We start from the raw sequence: 20,591 nt of genomic DNA, 5'->3' as shown, positions 1-20,591 counted from the left end.
GTCGTCATCGAACCCCAGCCAGCGCGACCATAGTCACGAGCTCCGACCACAATCGCGAGCACCAGCGGCGACTAAACAACCTGCCTGCGCCACGCCGCTACTGTCGCGGTTGCTTCTTCTACTCCTTCTGATCGCCGCAGCTGCTGCCCGTTTCTGCCATTGCTGCTGCGTTCCGGCCTGCTTCTGCTTCTCGCCGCGTCCAGCTCCCCGGCGCTGCTGTTTTGCGGCAGCTTCTCCGTCGTGATAACGCCGCTGCTACTGCTTCAAAGTTTTTCTTCAATGCAAGCTTCGTCTTCTTCGTTTCTTTGTCGTTGTTTTGAATCGGTTAGTTAGTTTATGTTTCAAATTTCGTCCATATCTTGTTTGATATTTTTCGGATCCAAAATCTTTAAATGATTCGATTCTTGTTTTGTTTGTTCGTCGTTGAAATAATTTCCTAGTTTGTTCATATGTTTTGTTGATTAATTTTCAGCTTTCAAAATGGAAAGTTTAATTAGTTGTTTTCATGTTTGTATTATTGTTTAAGTGAATATTTGTTAGTTTAATATTAGTTAGATACAAATTGAAGTTTAATTAATTGTTTCTTCAATTTGTTTCATGTATTTTATGTATTTTCCGGAAATTGTTAATATTGTTAAGTTCAAGTTTAAATTCATAATTGTTTCTTCTTAGGTTTTGTTTTGTCATTTGCCTAAAAGAATTTAGTTGTAATAAGGGAAGTATGTTGGTTTTAATCATTTGAATCCGTCGTTTTTATTTTTAGATTTAATTCATGTTCATATTATGTTTGTTTGATCTTGAATCCGAAATGTGTATAGTTTGATTTCTTGTTTATCATTTATGATTATTTCTTGAATTTGTCTCATAATCTTGTTTAAGTTTAATATAGGAATTGTTTGTTGTAATGTTGTTAGAGTTGATTTTAAGTTCAATATTATTGAATTTAGAAATCTAAATATACTTGTTTGTTGTTGTTGTTGAATCCGAAAATAGGATTGTTTGTTGCTAAAATATTGTTCAATCAAATTTTAGTTGTTCTTTGTTGTTCAATTTGTGTTCATGTGATTTGTTGTTGAAATGTTGTTGAAATCATGTTCATGTGATTTGTTGTTGAAATGTTGAAGAAATCATGTTCATGAAATTTGTTGTTTGAACATTGTTAGAAATTAATCATATTGTCTATATTTTGGTTAAGTTTGATTAATTGATGTGTTATAGCTGATGGGTAGTTTGGTAATTTATAGTACTTCCGGGGGTAAAATAGTAATTTGCAATAGGGTCGGAGGGGTAGTTTAGGAATTGTACATTTTGTAATTGTTTATATGAAGCATGGGGGACAAAATGAAATGGGGTGGGATGTGATATGATTATTTAATATAAAGGGGGGGACAAGACAAAATTTAGTGGGGGAATCTTGTATTTATTTATGTTAGGCATGGGGGACAAAATATAATGGGGTGGTGTGATATGTTTATTTAATGTAATGGGAATGAGTGGGAAGATAATGGGTTGGGTAGAGAAAAAGTATTGATTTTAATTAATTGAAAGATTTATGGGATGAGTTATATATAAGAAGTCTTGAAATCAGAATACACACAAGAGAGATACGAGAAAAAAAATACACAGACATATAGAGAGAAAAAACGGATAGAGAATAGAAGAGAAAAAAAAGGGCTGAACATTTAAGAGAAAGAAAAATTCCGAAAAATATTTAAGCTTTCAAAATAAAAATAAAAACTAAAAAATCTTCTGCTTTTTTTCTTTGTTTGAAATTAGTATTAATGGTTGTTGTTTCATTCAAAGCTTAAAGCTTTTGTTTTTGGGATTACTACTCCACCGGTCTGTTACTGGGTTGTTACTGTTGCTGGGCAGTTGTTGCTGTTGTACTGTTATTACTGTCGCTGATTCTCATCATCATTTTCTTTTGTTTCCAATATCAGGTACATATCTGTAAATTCATGTCATGAAAAGCTTCAACATGGCAAGTAAATGAAGTTTGGAATTATAAGGATGTCTTCTACTCATTTAAATTTTATTAGTTTAAGTTTCAGTTTTGTTTTAGTTGGTTAATATAGTATTATACTTGACATGATAAACTGTTAACTAATTAACCTTCTGGAGTAATAAATTCCACGATAATCATATATGTTTTGAGGACTAGTGATGACATTTACTGTTTGAATTGTTGAGATAGGGAACATGGCAGAAAGTTGGCTATTAATTAAATCTTGTGATATTGTTAGCTAAGTAAAGAATAGTACGGAAATACCCAGAAATTACATTACTAGCTTATTTTGTCAAATATCCAATTTTGTTTAAGACTAGATGATGTCAGTCGTACTTTGTTCATATATGGCGTAATAACGGTTATGTGTATAACCTATAGTTGAAAGGTGAATTAATATAATCCATTACTATTACAATGTTGGAATATTGCGAACAGGTCATGATGTATGTTTACGTTATATGTGATGTCGTCTTATTAAATCAATTGGCAGATTAGTTCTCTTTCTTAATAACAAATGGCTTAGTTATTTTAGGAACGCGATCAACTCATTTCTTTTAATGTATGAAATAATGTCAACGATTTTTTTTACAAAACATAGAGTTAGTGTTTGCAAATATTCGCATAGGCAGAGAATAAGAATTGGTTTATTTATCTCAAACTCACTCTTCGTAAGCAAAATTAACTAAATAATTATAACCTCGGACTAAAAACAAGTAGTGTAAAAGAAGGATGGATTTATAAATTGTAACATTTTAAGTCAAAAATGTGTAAATAGCGTTTGCTCCAAATATAACAATGAAAATTCTTCGAAAAATATTAGTTCGTTTATTAAATCAATTATTTTCCCAAGTTTTATACGCAATTCGCTTTTTGGGTAGATAAATATTGTATTTACGATAAATATGGTAGTATTAATCACGCGTTGTTTATTTTTTACTCTTTAAACTCGAATGGTTTTTGAGGAATATAATTCCCACGCAAAAAAATATAATTTGCGGTCAACACTTAATGAATTGTGAATTCTTTTCAAGGAATTTAGAGGCATCTCAAATAGTGATTTCTCATGACTTTCACATAAAAATGTATGGATGTAATAAACAATTTGTGGAAAATTTATACTACCATCAAGAATATCTTGTGTGATTAGGGATACGTTCGCGTGACCTGATTATATTTCTAAAGGCAATTCGGATTATGCGTTCGCGCAACTTCGAGCAAACATTTAATAAAAAAGGGGGTTCTTCGGAGAATATCAAATTAATTTCATATAACCCGAGATGTGCAGTTCACTATTTAATCATACAAGAGCGACAGACGTTCTTAATTTTATTTTAAGCACAATTTCGAACTTAAGTCTATTTTTATAATAAAAAAAATCGAAAAAATAATTATTATATTATCAATATCATTGTGTATACGTACGCGTGACACGATTTTTCACGTTAAAAAATATATAATATATAAAACGGATACACGTATGCGTGATTCGATTCGAAGAAGGGTCTTTAATTATAAACAATCTAAACAGAAGCGATAACAAAATCATGCAATAAAAAATGTAAAATCGAGATAATTAAGCCAAGAATAAAAACAGTTAAGCGACCGTGCTAGAACCACGGAATTCGGAAATGCCTAACACCTTCTTCCGGATTAACAGAATTCCTTACTCAGGATTTCTGGTTCGCAGAATAATAAACAGAGTCATATTCTCCTCGATTCAGGGATTAAAATTGGTGACTTGGGACGCCTTAAAATTCCCAAGTGGCGACTCTGAAATAAACAAACAAATCTCGTTTCGACTGTCCCTTAATTGGAGAAAACTCCTTCACCCCCGCGGGGGCGGAAAAAGGAGGTGCGACAGTGGGGTCGTACTTTTGACCCTGAGATTTCTGAGATGGCGGGAATGCATCAAGTGTTTGATATGGTTGAGTTTCAATGGTGGTGACACCTACTCAAGGTGGATGTGCCCAAGGTATATTAGGAATAGGTTCAAAGTTTCTATGCTGACCTCTTTACTAGTAAATCTGATCAAATCTGTGCACTGGTAAATGGTGTCGACATTGTTATGGACTCTGCTCTATTAAGAGAAATACTTAAGGTTCCTGCTGATGGTCTGTCTTCTGTTAGAGATGCGTGTAGCTCAAACGTTAGGCATGCTATAGTTAAGGAGTGAGCAATGCATCGGGGGGAACATGTGCATAAGAAAACTTTGCTTCTTGTTTATCAGCACCTTTTTGAGTAAGTGAACAAGGTCATGCTTCCTCGGGCTGAGAGGAGGTCCATCACATACAAGTCTGATCTGTATCTAATGGAAGCACTGGATGGGTTCAGCACTGTTAATCTGCCAGCCATAATGATTGAGCATATGCAAAAGATGGCAGCATTCAAAGATGGAAATCATGGCCTCCCCTATGGGTTTCTCCTCATGCGTGTCTTTAAATTCTTTAAAGTACCTTTTGGATAGCCTAAGATGGGGACCAAGAAGCAGGCTATCTCTAAAACTACTCTAGAGGAATGCGAGTGTATCGACAAAATGGGAGGGGTAGGAAGCACTTCAACGATTTCCCAGCTTATAAATGCTCAAAGCAGTGTTACTGAAGAGATCAAAAAGTTGAAAGCAAGGAATGACATATTAGAGACTCAACTCAGTCAGGCTCAAGAGGCATCAGGGTCCTCCAGCTCCTCAAAATGCAAAGGTTTCCCATCTGACTAAGGAGAATGCTGATCTTAGGCAACAGGTTGAGAACCTGAGGGAGAAACCGCTCGCTAAGCAAATGTCCGCCAATGCTCAAATAGATCTTGTTCTCAACACACTTGCTGCCTCTTCCAAGCCCTCTTTCTCTAGTGTCCCCTAGGCATATCTCTCAGTGACTAGTGACCAGTTTCCAGTTTATCTCTTTTATTTTGATGACTTTGTGGTAGTTGTTTTTGTTGTTTTTTTGTGGTATGGATGGAATTCACTTGTACTGTTCCCGCTTTTAACAGTCTAAAACTGCCTTTGTTGTAATAGCAAAGGCTTATGTTTTATATAATTAATGAAGACTTACCTCTTTTGATGTAAATGCTCATGTTTCTCTGCTTCTCTTTTCTATCATGTTGTGTGCACACATGTGCCATGAGTTAGCTAGGCTATACTTCTTTATGCTGATTGCTTGCTTGCTTGTGTACTTTTAATGATGACAAAAGCGGAAAATATGATAAATTTGAAAGCAGGGGATCTGATTAAGGGGGAAGCACAAAGTGAGGGGGAACTTGTGAAGTTCCTGTTACTTTGAGCCCGTTTGGATGAGCTTATTTTAAGTGGCTTTTAAGTCAAAATAGCTTTTAAGCCATAAGTTAGGAATTGTAGCTTTTGGCTTTTGGCTTGTTTTTGTCATTTTAACTTAAAAACAAGGGCTTAAAAGCACTTTTTTACTCTATCCAAATACTACAAAATAGCTTAAAAATTATTTTGGCTTAAAAGTACTTAAATTAAGTCAATTCAAACGGGCACTTTATCTGGTTTTTGTTGCTCTAAATATGATTGTCAATTTCTAAGTTTGTCATCATCAAAAATGGGAAAATTGATGGATTTACAGTACATTAGATTTATGTTTTGATGATCTAACAAACTTACAATCAAAGAACCAGATAAGGAACCTGATACACTTGGTACATAACTCAACACAACTCAATCAACGGACTCAGGCTAATGTGAGTTGCTATGACTTCAGAAGATAAAGAATCAACACAAGGACCGATCCTCTTGGGTTCCACTGACAGCAGTACGAAGTCAACTGTCTATAGCTGGAAAGTGACTGCCTTCACAGTATACGCAAACAGTGCATCACAGTACAATAGTCATTTCTCATTGACCAACCAAGTGATTACATCATTCAAGTGATGTCATCCATGTTGTATTAACAATAAACATTACAACAAAACATCACTTGAACACTTAGAGAATTCAACTCAAGCATTCAAGCATCTGACAATCAAGCATTCAATTCTCAAGTGCATCAAGAACAAAGTACAACGCTACTACGGACCAGTTCCTACAACAAGTCTCATGTATGTCCTTAGTTGAGTTGTAACTTTGTAATTGTTCTTCATTGTAATTCCTATTTTGTTTATCTAGAAGTTTTACTTAGGAACCCCTTGTAAACCATAAACTTTTGGTGTTTGTGTCGTGACTAGAGTTAGTCATGAATTGAAGTCTTTGTAATATGTGTATTGCAAAGTGGCTTGTAATAGGTGTATTACAAGTTAGTGAGGGATAAAGAGTTTAATTTCTAGATTGTATAGGTTATAATCTAAAGATTGATCATAGTGAAGTTGAAATCCTACCAGTGTAAAGTCTTTTTTGTATAGGGATTAACAACATCAACAAAGTCTTCATCTTCCTCAAGCTGCAAGACAGAGTATGATGATCTATTACATGGATCTCACAGTTAGCAAAAGCAATAATGCAAATAACATATTTAAAGTACATAGTGGATCTCATTTTTGCAGTAAGGCTTTCGCGAGGTTGCTAAAAATTAATTAAATACCAAAAAATATAAGTTATTACAAAATTAAAATTGATAATAAAAAGTATAATATTTTTCTTGATAAAAAATTGTATTCACGCTTTTGATTAAAAAGTAAATACTTTTTTAGAATATATTTTTTGAAACTCTTAATAGAAAGTAAAACAAAATTATTTTAATAATATGACTAAAATATTTACGTATTTGACAAAATAGTTTTATCTTTCGAAACTCTTAGATATAATAATGTTATCTTTATTTGTTTAAATAATTAAACCTCTTATACAATGAAAACCATACACAAATGCAATTTCGTCTAAAACTAAGTAACTTTAATATAATTTTAAACGGGCAAATAAAATGTAATAAAAACCTCAAAATAAAAATGAAAATTTCCTATAATGAAATATTATAATTATATAAAAAATACAAATAACTTACATGTTTAATGTCCAAGAATTTTTTTTCTAATAGCTTGTATATCTTATCGTAAGTGGATTTGCGTTTTTTCCTATTTTATGAGTTTCAAAAAATGCATGTTTCGAAAAATATTTAGTTTCTTTTTTAATAAAATTTTTGAATAAAACTATCTAAACATGCCCTCAAACTTGGTTTCAACTGGCAAGTATGCCCTTAACTTTGGATGTGCACAAATATGCACCTCAACTTGTATAAAGTTGAACATGTAAACACAAATACTAACACGGCACTGACGTGGCACATAAACTTTAGAGGTGTCTAAATGATCATTTTGTAAGTTGGGATAAGTTGAGGTGTCTACTTGTGCATACCCAAAATTGGAGGGTATACTTGTTAGCAGAGCTAAGTTTGAGTGTCTGTTTATATATTATGCCATATTTATTCTCTTGTTTTCTTGGTATGTAATGTCATTGTAATGACTACGGAAATAGTCATTTGTACATAGTAGAACTCCATCCAATACAGTATACTGATGGATTTATTAAATACGATCATGTATAATGGATATCCACTTTAAAGAATAACCTTGATTCATACAATTTCCAATTGACATAATATGTCTCGTCAACATCTTATTAAGAAAAAACTCAATAAGAAATAACATGGTGAATAGAAAAAAATTACATAATTCTTGGCAAAATACGCGATGAATTATTGTACTAAGAACCTGTACCAGGAAAAACATAGTGGAACAAAAACTTTGGTAAAAAAAATAATACTAGAGTGAGTATTTTTCCTCATGAAAAGATCCTTGAGGTATCTAATAGCCTGTTTGGCCAAGCTTCTCAAGAGGCCAAAAGTATTTTTTTCCAAAAGCATTTCTTTTTTTCTAACTTGAGGTGTTTGACCAAGCTTTTTTGGGGAAAAAGTATTTTTGGGGAGAAGTAGAATCAGTTTTGACTTCTTTTTTTCTCACCTAAAATACCGTTAACAAAATATAATATATACCAAAATAACCATTAAACCTAATACTTAGGATATTAATGTATAAGTATTTCTTCTTATTTTTAGGATAGCTTTCTAATATATAGTGATTTTAGGGGTGAATGCTTTTATATTTGTTGAATGAATTTTAATATATTTAACGTATATTAAAAGAATTAAGTACTTTTTAATTTTATTTTTATATTTTACTTAAATAAAATGAAAAGATTTAATTATTGCCTATAATAATAAATTTTTGAGATTATTTATTTACTTATAATATTAAATATTAAGTAAATCTATTCATGCCCTTATTCGTAATTTGATACTTAAAAGCACTTTCTGAAATGCTTGTCAAATACAAATTATTGCTCAAAAGTGCTTTTTAGAGTGATTAGCCAAACACAAATTAAACTGTTTCTCTCAAAAATTACTTTTTTCAAAAGCACTTTTCAAAATAAATTGATTTCTCCGGCTTGGCCAAACAGGCTATAAGTCTCCACATTCCAAATTTTTCAATTTTCAAAACTTGGGGTATGAAGTGCTTTCATGTGTGTCAATTGGAACAATTTTTTTTTTTTTGGGTACAAAAGATAAAATTGCCTTAACTATTAAAAGAAGTTCCACAAAGAGCGCGATGCATCATATCAGGAGAGCTAGTTTGGCGACTATTACAAGTAGGATTAGGAGGTAAGTTTGTACAAACAATAGGCTGATCACTAGTTAATACAGAATTCCCTACTGTAGCAAGTCCATTGGCAGCTGTGGCAGGTCCATGGTTGTGTGCAGCAAAAAGTGTTGTTGTGGTTTCCATGTGTAGTTCCAGCTAATCTCGCATTGACTTGATCTTCCTATATTGTACTCCTCCTGTTTGATCATGTTGTAAGATGGTGCTAACAAAAACTGGGGGCGATGCAAAAACAGTAGGTGACATAATTGGTTTCATCGAACAACCTTCCTTCGCTAATCTATCTGCCACTCCATTCTCCTCTCTGTGACTCTGTAGACGTGTGATGGTAGCATTATGCAACTGGTCCAGGAGGTCAATTGGAATAGTTGTAGAACATCTTGTTACTAATGTTCACATACAAAATGACCTGATAAAATTATTTACTAACGGATTGCAATTTACATGACCATTATTTATGAGATCCAAGCTTCATATTTCTTTTTTAGGAGATGTTATCTTACATATAAAGCCGCACGTATACACATCAGGCCAACAAGTTAACATTAGTTCTCTTCTTCATAATTGGTCCAAGGTCGGAAAACAAACATTTCTCATCTATATTAGATGCATGATATATGTTTTAATTACTCTACCATATTACAATAAGATGGGACCTCAAAAGAGGATGATAATATATGTTGGATATGAATCTTTCTTAGATTATTAAATATCTTGAACCTTCGAAAGAATATTTATTTACAGCTAGTGTCGATTGTTATTTTAATTAAATCAAAATTTTCAATATTAAGGGAAAAGAATAAGTAGCTGAAAGGAAAAAAAAAAATAGACAAGCAGATGCCTTTGCAAGACACTCAAGTGTGGGTGGGGTGACGGTTCGGGTGGGAGTTGGTGGGGATGGAGAATAGGGTGGAATATGTTGAAAAAGAATTTTAGAAAATGTTTTCCCTTCTCTTGATAAGGAAAACATTTTCCTTCAATTGAGTTCATGAGAAAAATGTTTTTCACAACATTTAACCAAACATGAAAAAATTGAAAAATATTTTCCTTCGTACCAAATACACCCTTAATCTTTGATTCTTTTTCTAGGTCTAACCATTAATTATATGATAGAATGAGAACATTATTTCAAGGCGTAAGCACCTCCCAAGATGAGGTTTTGATCCGATCATTACACTTATCTCCCAACTCCCTTCAAGAATTCACAATTCCCCAGTTGTTCTCATAGTTGCACGTTCAAACCCTGTTAAGGAATCGTATCCTTTTAAATCTCTATTTCATTTCTCATAGTCTCACCTTCCAATCTCTCTTTCATTGCTATGATTAATACAATTTGAATTGAAAGAAATACTTTGACAATAAAAAGAACAGTAATGCACGAAACATGCCACACGAGGAAGTACCGCACCTCAAGAGAGTAAGATGTAAAAGAACAGCAATGACCTAGGGTAAATTTTTTGCCTAGATAATGCTGGTATGGATATATTATCTTCATTCGTAAGATTGTTCTTTACCATTTCGATCATCCTTTATCTTTTCTTGATGAAAAGGAAAGATGGTATCTTAGAAATAGGAAATCTTGAAATTCTGCCTCCCAAAAGTGATTGATTGTACATGGAATTATAATGAAACTGGAAATGCTGAAATGTTGAAGATGCAATAGTTCAAGAAACTTATTAAAAAGAACCCGAGGGTGCCAAAGAGGAGGAACATCACAAGACAGCAAGATCTCCAAACACAGATAACTTGAAATCCTTTTTCACTATACAGATCTACTAGTTTGAAAGGTTCCTGAAATCATCAGCAGCTTGACTTGGTAGCCACTGCAAGTTCAACGGATATAATGAAAGTTGATCGCCCCGCCTCTCTTAGGTACTGAACTTCCCCATTCATCAGCTTCACCAGCTTTCTGCTGATGAGTAAGCTGATCCCTTCTTCAGATGCTTCGGCCTCAGTACCGAACATTTGGCTTAGCAGTTCTTCTGGCACTCCTCCCCCTGTGTGGCTTATCCTGCAAGCAGATGAGTGATTTTTAAATTAATCCATTTTATCTTTTATATAATGACCACATGAACACGTCTTGGCTGAAAAATTAATATTTACAAAACCAATGGAGGAGAGAAGACAGAGAGCAGTAGCAGACTAGCAGCTTCAACTGTTAAAGATCAAATGCTATTGCAACCATAGGACTTCAAACATTCAGACATTGAGTTCAAGCTAAAATTTCTGGTCCTGATTTTGTTTTAGAGAATAGGCACACAACAACAACAACAACAACAACCCAGTATAATCCCACTTAGTGGGGTCTGGGGAGGGTAGTGTGTATGCAGACCTTACCCCTACCCTAGGGTAGAGAGACTGTTTCCAAATAGACCCCGACATCCTTCCCTCCAAGAACTTCCCACCTTGCTCTTGGGGAGACTCGAACTCACAACCTCTCGGCTGGAGAGAATAGGCACACAATCGAACAAAAATAACTGCTGGAGATGCTAACCTGGACAGTAGAAATCTGGTCAAGGTGAAAAAGCCAGTTTAGATTGTTCTATCATATGAATTTAATTACCTGACTTCCAAGAGAGCAAGCTGAACAGATTCTCCTATGCGATCTTTTGTTAATGTGCCTGAAATACTAAGCTGACCACCACTTGGTGTAGAATTCACGCATACTAACAAAAAGTTAGCTAAGACCTGTTGAAGCCTCGGACTATCTCCGTATAAAGTTTCATTGAGAAGATCTTCAACCATGTCATTCACAATCATTATATTCTTTCCATTGCTCTTCATCATGATTTGACTAATAGATGCCACTAATACTTCGTGCAGCTTGAACTCGAGCATCTCCAGATCCAAATAACTGGTAAGAGAATAAAAAAGAACAAATTTGTTGATAGTATAAACTGATATAACAATGCAGCAAATCCTAAATCCTTTAAAGCCATAAACATAAAAACTAAAATACATGTAGTATAGTAAAATGATTATAACATACCCATCAATGATGCTATCAAGATCTGTATCATCAAGAATTTTGTTGAGCTGACGCTGACACTGGGAACTAGTACGCAGTATATTTTTCTGCTCTTCGCCCAAGTTAGTCCCCTCCAGCATTTTCCGAGAGAATATAATTCCAGAAAGAGGGTTTCTAATCTGCCTCCTTATGTAAGCTAATACTTTCAACCTCTTCAATGCAGTTTGTTCTGATAATCGTTGAATGTGAAGAGCTTGTTGCAGCTCATGGCTTGCAAGCTGCAGGAAACAAAAGAGTCCCGTGACTGCACCCTCTCTATCCAACCTTTTGCTCACACAAAGTAAGCACTCTACGTATTTCCCATTACGTGCAAAGAAACCAAAAGATATCTTCGCACACTCTTGACCAGTCATAGCATTGTTTAGTACAACTCCAAAATTTACAAAAGCTTCTTGATTCTTGAGACGGCAACAAGCTGCCTGTGTCCCAAAAACCTCCCCTAATAGCATTTTATCAATAACATCATCACGCCGCCATCCAGTTAACTTTGTCATTGCCGAGTTCCACTCAGAACACCAGCCGAATTGATCAGTGCCAAATATTGGTGGGATCAATGGGTGAGGATTTTGGATAATAGCTCTATAGTCACCTTCAATCCGGGTGAACTTGTCCATAATATTTTTTTGTCCTGTTATATCCTGAGCAATAAAACATACACCCACAACACTATCTCCAACATCCCTGCTTGCACATGCATTCACAATTAAGCTGATTGGACTAGAATCTCCTGACGGCCCATGTGTTTTTATTTCAAACTCTACATTTCTTTCCTCTTTCCCTGGTAAAAGGTATAGGATATTCGGCTAAATATACAGGAATTTCATAATTCATTTAACTGAATGGATAGACAAAACTTATGTAAACCAATACTACTAAAAATAATATAATAAAATGGCGTACAAAGGCTGAAAAATTATCTTCACGAAAAGAGTCATAACATTAACATAACACGGAAAGGGAAGTACGCAAAAGCAACTTACCTTGCAATGCTAATTCCAACATTTTACTCACGGTATCAACTGAGGAATCCTCCACGAGTGTGAGCAAATGATTCCCAATTGCTTCATCAACAGGAAGACCGGTTAATTCAGCAATTTTTGTGTTCCAGCCATTAAGCTGCCCATCAACATCAACTGCGAAGATAGGAACTGAAGCTGTTTCAATCAAGCGGACCATTTCAGCAGTCACTGCTTCTAGCTCCTGCAACCCATCAATCTTAAGATCGTTAAGCTTCGTGTGGATAATATTGGTATTTGAATCCATGGCATCGGCATCCTTGGATGCATTTCTTAGTATAAGCTGCAAAGAATGGATTGCGTCCATTTCATAGTCCTTCCATGGTACACTTCTAGTCTTGACAACTTCCAGGAATGCTTTGAATGATGACCTAGGATGCATTTTCCTGCCATCATCCTTTTCACCAGGTTCATGCTTTGCTCCACCCCATCTAACTTCAGCAGCAGTGTGTGACCTATACCAGAACAGCCAGCCCTTATCAGATATTCTAACAGCTGCCATACCACACACTACATCACCAAGAGCAAGAGCCCCAGGGAAACCAGCATCATACAAGCTGTCTGTACTCAAACCTGTGGAATCTGTATGATACTCAGAAAGCCACGAGACAATATCGTGCAGCTGAAAGTCGCTTGGGGTCATTCCAAGTCGATGTATCTTATTCTTATAGAGCAAAGCAGCACCATCACATTTGACAAGATCCATAATATTTGGACTCTGTGACACTATACCTAAGGGAGCATCTCGCATCAGCATATCACACAAGAGAGTCTGAGTACGCAGGATATTTTTCTCAAGAATCTGACTTTCCAATTCCAGTTCCTTGTTGACGTGTATGGCAAAGACTTGCGCAAGAAATTCACATGCATACCTCAGAGGGAAGGGAACAAACCTCGGGGTGGTGTTGTGGCAAACCACCAGGCCCCAAAGCCTTTTTCTCTTTTGAGATTGTGTCGAATCAGAGCTTTCTCCCTCTTCGTCCCCGTCATTGACCACAACTGCCATTACAAGGGATGCAATTGAACTCATGTTCTCCATATACTGTAGATGGCAGTAGTGAGGAGCCCTAAGAGTAGAGCCGCACAATGTTAAATCAAATGGAAGCTTCTCATCTTGGACTACCTTCACATGTTTTGCTCGGCAATCACAAATCATTCGGACCTTATTCTTCATGAACAAAAAGCGTGCAGCTTGTGGGATATCCGTAGCAGGATAGTGTAAACCAAGGTAAGGATCAAGGCCAGGCTTCGTGATCTCGGCCACCACCTCTCCATGATCATCATCGTGAAACTTATACGTCATCACCCTGTCATAGCCTGTGAGTTCGAAAACCTCCTGAACCATAGTGTCACAAAGTCTTTCCATACTGCCGCTGGGCAAGGCCTGCAAGCGAGTAATGGCTTTGGCTGCAAGTTTATACGACTGCAGGGCCCCTGCAGCAGTCATGGGTACTTCATAGGGCTTCACAGGCTCGAAATCAATGATTAAGCTACCAGTAACCCTATGAACAATTGCATAATATGGCTTCCCAGAAGTTTTGCAGTGAACGAGGACCGGATTTAACAGAGAAACCTCTCCGAACCCCAAAGCCTTCTGCAATGCAGCTGCGCTAGGACCAGTGAAGATCGTTCTGATATCAGTCCCAATGCCAAGAGCTGGAAGCTCACCCACACTTGGAACAGCATGGCTAACCATGGTCAGCATTTCGGGGGCATTCTCGCTGAATGCTATGACCTTAAATGTTTTCTCATCAAGGGCTAACAAACAGCCAAATGGCTGGATAAACTTACCCTTCTGGATCTGATTGAGGTAAGCGGTAGTTACTCTGTCCGACTTGGGCTTTCGCTCATCCCCAGCTACACTTGTAACCCTCACTGAGCTTGAATAGTCAAAGGAATCACCCGACTCCTCGAAATCTGCATGAAGCTTTGCATCTATAGTGGTCTGTGCAATGATCCTAGCACTATGCTTTGATCTTGCTGAAGTGGTGGAAGATTGGCTTGGTCTTGAAGATGACATTTCGACTCAAATCTGAAATAGAACATCAAAAGCAATTACCACCGATGATCAACAAAAACAAAATTATAATAGGAAGTTAGGAACCGTCACGGTCAGGCACTGTCAAAATAGAACAGAGTTGTTAACTTTTTGTATCAGCAACTTAGCAGGCAAGGATTCATTCTAGAGTCTCCACATTTTATCAATATGAATATCACACCCCCATTTTGCAGCATAGAATCTACATCCACTTAAGAATATACCCCCCAAAACCCCCCAAACAATCAACATACTCTGCAAAACAAAAAGCAGGAAGGAGGTTGCATATGTGCAAAATAGATATTTCAACTATGTACTAATATAATAAAGAAGTCACAACATGCAGAGAAATAGGCATAATACACTAAGCTAACAGCTCTTTCAGCTAGATAAACAAAAGTAGGCACAGCTTATTGGGAATTCGAGTTCTTTATTATCCTATAGTAGTAGCAAAATTAGATAAAGATGCAAGTCATTTTCTCTTTAACAGAAACCAATAAGCTATTACAACCAACACATTATTTGCGGAGAGAAAACTTTCAAGATAAACACAACAAGAGAAAGGCCTCACCTTTTACAAGATTTCAGAGGCAAGAACAACTTAGCTTTCAGCTGATCAATACTTGATATATAGAAGTCTGAATCTGAAAGCAAAGAAATGTATAACAAAACTGGTCCTTCCTTAGGCCAACAAAAGCTCAACAGCCAAGGTATCGATCACAGCTTCCAACTCAAGAGAAGTACTTAACCCTTTAAAAGATTCATTAAAACACACACTTGTCAAAGTTCATGCAGACAACTCTACACAAATAGCCATAGTAGGATACGCGTTTCTATAAATAGGAAAGTGAGAGAGACTTTACTAGAAAGCAGTGAGTTGCCCAGTTGTTCTCTTTCCAAACATAGTTTGATGGTGTCAATTGATGTACCCCAAAATTAGCATAACCCTTATTCTTGATTTGTCCTCCAGGTCTACAATAATTATAATCAGTTGAAATCTAAAAAATACCCCCAATTAAGACCACGAAAGTACGGATAATATATAATAATAATTCGTGAGTGGATAGTAGTACTCACTAGAAGGCTTCTTATGTCAAGAAAATAAGAATATCAAGATTTAACCACACACAAAAAAAGAAAAAGAAAAAAAAAGATTCGTCTCTCTTTAAAATATAGTTTAAAATCAAAGTGGGTCTTAAAAAAAAAGAAACAGAGAGATATCCCAAACAATATTTTATTGATGAGAAAACCCACTTGGAGGGGAAAGTATAGGGGTGGAACAGAGAGACCATACCTCGAATAGCAAGTAACCAGCAAGGCCAAAAGGTTATGGACATCACGTGGAGACATCATCCTTTCCTTATCTTTCAGATTTTGAGAGAATTAAGGACTGAAACTCTGAGCTGAGCTGGTAAGGAGCCAAGGTGGGAAGTAAAATAAAAAACTATCAAGATTCAGTTAACCAATCAAGTTGAGGTTGCATCTGATTCCCAGATGTAGCTGGTGACTATGAAATTGCTGCTACAAGTTTTTACTCGTAATTTCTGTTTTGGCCGTTTGTACAACCAATCTAAAATCATTCATTGAAGACAGGAGTCAAAATGAGAAATGGGTCTTCTTCTTTTTTTTGTTTTCTTTCCCATATGCCGGAATAGTCTCATGATGGCAGCTGGACCCTCTTTGCCTACTACTACTCTTTTTACCCTTTACAACGGTATTCCTTTTCACTATTGATTTGACCTGAATAGTGAATTCATGAACTGTCTAAGCTTATTAGCCTCGGAATGTTTTGAATAACATCTTCAATATCAGAATCCATGGAAAAAATATTAATTACTAAGTAACTTTAAAGAAGATAAAATTACCTTCCTTCTTACTCCTAGTAGGTTTAAGCTAATGTGAAATCACATCATTAAAAAAGGAAAAACGCTAACTAGCAAGATTTTTTTATTCCACTCAAAAAAGATAAAGTAATCTTATAAATCCCACCATAATCTTTGGTAATATTTATAATTCACAAACAGAGTAACTCACAAATTAATGTAGATAAAATAATATTAATACTAACCCTTACACTAGGCAAATGCTTCCCGAATATAGAAGTACTTTTGTAAGACCAAAAAAAGTTAGGTAAAGAAACATATAAGTATCCAATATGTAAGCGTTATTTCGGTACTGAAGCAATAACAACAAACCAATAATGAAGCATTTTTAAAAATCATGTCCGACTTCTGGATGTGATATTTCAAAACCTCGCAAACGTATTTGAAAAGGAACTAAATTTGATGCATATAATTTCTTATGAAATTACAAAAGCTTGGACGATTATCCTCTATTTATTACTCTATTTGTCAAGAAATGACTTAATAAAAACTAACATAAAATGAACGGAAAGAAGTGATTCACAAAATGTAAATAAAATAGTGACCGAATTTAATTACATGGTATATGTAATGTACCAAGATTTCACTGAAGCTAAACGTTAGGATATTTGTATCGTATGAGCTTTTCTAGGTCACTACTTAAATTTAGTCCCCGGGCTAAATTTCGTCTTAAAAAGTAATTTGATAAAAAAAATTGCAAACATATTTAACACACTGAACAACTGGCAATAAAATTTTAAAATTGGTCGCAGGGAAGACCATCTGTGCGAGCGTCACGACTTAAATAATAGGCACAACAAACACTTTGTTCTTTTATATTTGTTTCTTCGCCTCACAGGTTATCGCAAGTAGAGGCAGCTTCAAGTACTTTGAATCGGTTATCCAGGGGAGGGGAGATCGACGAGGATGTCACACACCGTATTGGAGTATGATGGATGAAGTGGAGGTTAGCATCTGGAGTCCTGCGCGACAAGAGAGTGTCACCGATACTCAAAGGTAAGTTCTATAAAGCGGCGGTTAGACCGGCTATGATGTATGAGACTGAGTGTTGGCCTGTTAAGAACTCACATATCCAAAAGATGAAAGTAACAGAAATAAGAATGCTGAGGTGGATGGGCGGGCACACTAGAATGGATAAGATTAGGAATGTTGATATTCAGGAGAAGGTGCACGTCGCTCCCATTGATGAAAATGGTGCACGTCGCTCCCATTGATGACAAGATGCGGGAAACGAGGCTAAGATAGTTTGGGCATGTTCAGAAGAGAAGCTCAGATGCTCCGGTAAGGAGGTGTGAGCGGCTGGTTGTGGAGGGCACGAGAAGAGGTAGAAGGCGGCCTAAAAAGTACTGGGGAGAGGTGATCAGGCAGGATATGGCGAGACTTCAGATTTCCGAGAACATGATACTTGATAGGAAGATGTGGAGGTCCAGTATTAGGGTTGTAGGTTATAAGGTAGTTGAGTCTTGCTTTACTTCGTGCCATTGTGAGACTAGTCTAGTAGCGTTTTTGTCTAAGATAGCTAGTGGCAATGTTGTGTCTCACTATTTCGCCTTTCAGCGCAGGACCTATTTACTAGCTATCGCTTTTGCTTTGCATCTTTCTTCTGGATTTCATGTTGCTCCTATTTTCTATGATTTATGTGGTGATACTAATATTGTCTCCTTTTGTCCTTTTGTTTTCTTAAGCCGAGGGTCTTTCAAAAATAGTCTCTCAACTCCTTCGGGGTAGGGGTAAGGTCTGCGTACACACTACCCTCCCCAAACCCTATTAGTGGAATTTTACTAGGTTGTTGTTGTTACTAGAATAGATTATGTTCGTTAGTTTGTGCGTGGTTTATAGACAAGTGAATCGATTTGATCCCAAAATGGTAAATAAATTAAACAAGAATCTAAGACTTAGTGTTGAAATCGAAATAAGACAGCAGAAATTCCAGTTCCAAGAGCAGAGCTTCCTAAGGCAGTAGTAACGATATTAATAAGCAAGAAGATAAAATATTATTGAGCTTAGAACAGTATATATCATAAGCTTCTCTGAAAATTCCTCCCACAATGATTGTTGAACTCATTATTTGTAGTTGCTCTTAAGAAACAAGGTCATATGATCAAGCCCCTCTTAAATAACAATTATGGGGGCCAATGAAGAATGTGTACCGGGAGGCTATGAATTACATATTCTTTGTAACGGGCTACGTACTTAATGCTATAGAATATTCTTCATTAAATGTTACTGGGTGATAGACATTTATTTTGTCTTTATCCCTTCGGGAACAGACAAGATTACTGCCCTCAGACTTGATTGCCATTTATTTCGTTTTCCATCTGTTTTGCCTCCACGTGTCGTTTTATTATGCGAGTATTTAATATGAACATATCTTACCCTATATAGATGGTCCCCCTGCATTCTGGTGGCACATCCTTGTGTCACCGGGAAGCTGGTGAAGATACAAATACCTTTCTTGGTGGAAAATTCTCAGACCCCCTCTAAAAAGTTTCTAACGCTTGATTAGACGCACGTCTCTCCATATTTAATGCCCCGAACACGCGTAATCCCATGATTCAGCAACACTTTTACCGTTTCTCGAGATAATCATGGCCACGATTTTAGCTGCCTATTCCTTTACTTATGCGCTCTAACCTTCTTCTTTTACACTTCATAATTTTCTAAACTCTCTCAAACTCTCTTTACTCAACTCACACTTGTTTTCAACTTCCTTTAATCTTTCTCTTTAGAGAAAACCCTTACTTCTTTCTGATAACTATGGCCTCCTTCCAAAAATTCCAGTTCTTCAAAGAACAAAGAAAATACTGATGATGCTGCTCCTTCTACAGTGGGCACCATTAACCCCAGAAGGCTTATTACAACTAAGGACTTCGAAGAGAAGTACCCTACTGTTAAACCTCGCATGTGGGCTGTTGGTGCGTATCCTTCTTCTATCTGTCCTTCCAGCATCCTTGTTGTGAAGGAAGATTGTGGTTGTCAATATTTGAACATCATCTCTCCTGACCTAGTGGAGCGCGTAACCTTCTCCAAAAAGGGTTTCACGTTTACATGTACCCCTTCACTTTGGGCCCGTTCTCATTGAGTGGGGAACTTGATTCTGTAATTTTGGAGTTTTGCTTCCATTACCAAGTCTGATTGGCACAAGTGAGCCCTTCTATGTGGTGGACGGTCGCCTGTCTTCGGCGTCTATGCTAGGAGACGGGGGAAGAGCTATCCCTGGCTCGATTGATGAACCTTTATTCCCCCAAGATTTTCCATGGGGGAATGATAAACTTCAGTAAACGTGATCACCATGCTTTAGTCACCAGCATGGACGATGACAACGACTGTGGATGGATGGAACGGTTCGTTGTAGTTTCCACTAAAGACATCATCCTGACCACAACTCCATCCTTTCTTGAATCATGGAACCGTACTCGTAAGTTTAACGTCTATCTTTCTTCTAGTTAAAAATTGTCTCATGTTATCACTGATCCTTCTTCTTCATTATTTCAGCAACTCGGTGGACACCACCAAGGGTTGAAGGCTTGGACCAATAGGTCCAGAAGACTTTGGACGTCACTACGAAAGAGACCTGGTGATGGAAAGAACTATCCCTTGAATATGGGTGGAAGGCCAAAAATCATTGTAGGTTGAACTTATCTTGTTTTTATCTTACGTATAGGAAAACTAGTTAACTTTTCTTTCATGTTGAATTCAGGTCTTCCGTAGGGCTCTATTACCGTCCCAGATGAGGATGTTTTAGTTGATCCTACTGATACATCAAGGTTGTTACATGAGGCTTTCACCCAAACGGGTGTCATAGGGCATTCTTTCGGTGCAAGAGATTCCTCTCGGAGTCCCCGGACGGAGAACAAGCAACAAAAAAGGCGACGTTCCTCCACGGCCGAGGGGAAAAATAAAAAGGCAAATAACGTCGTGCCCGAACCAACCGCAGACACTACAGTGATCGATGATGATGGAGGAGCCAGTGATGAGGGGGCTCTTCTACATAGAAGAAGGCGACCTTCATCAACTC

General features: G+C 36.6%; 1 protein-coding gene across 2 annotated transcripts; it reads right to left on the bottom strand.

Moving 5' to 3' along the window:
• Positions 1–10,169: 10,169 nt before the first annotated feature.
• Positions 10,170–16,462, bottom strand: LOC104220297 (phytochrome A1). Of its 2 annotated transcripts, XM_009771138.2 has the most exons (7): positions 15,985–16,462; positions 15,554–15,662; positions 15,262–15,440; positions 12,617–14,684; positions 11,598–12,414; positions 11,172–11,462; positions 10,170–10,619 (listed from the first exon to the last, which is right to left on the bottom strand). In XM_009771138.2, the coding sequence occupies exons 4-7, from the start codon at positions 14,670–14,672 to the stop codon at positions 10,409–10,411; spliced, it is 3,375 nt and encodes a 1,124-aa protein (XP_009769440.1). In that variant the 5' UTR covers positions 14,673–14,684; positions 15,262–15,440; positions 15,554–15,662; positions 15,985–16,462; the 3' UTR covers positions 10,170–10,408. The 2 variants fall into 2 exon arrangements, with proteins under 2 accessions (XP_009769440.1, XP_070018387.1); XM_070162286.1 differs by lacking the exon at positions 15,554–15,662 and having other exon boundaries at positions 15,262–15,334.
• Between the last annotated feature and the right edge of the window lie 4,129 nt (positions 16,463–20,591).

This window comes from Nicotiana sylvestris, chromosome 11 (genome assembly GCF_000393655.2).
Source record: "Nicotiana sylvestris chromosome 11, ASM39365v2, whole genome shotgun sequence".
NCBI lineage: Eukaryota > Viridiplantae > Streptophyta > Magnoliopsida > Solanales > Solanaceae > Nicotiana > Nicotiana sylvestris.
This window is presented reverse-complemented; position numbering and strand designations above follow the sequence as displayed.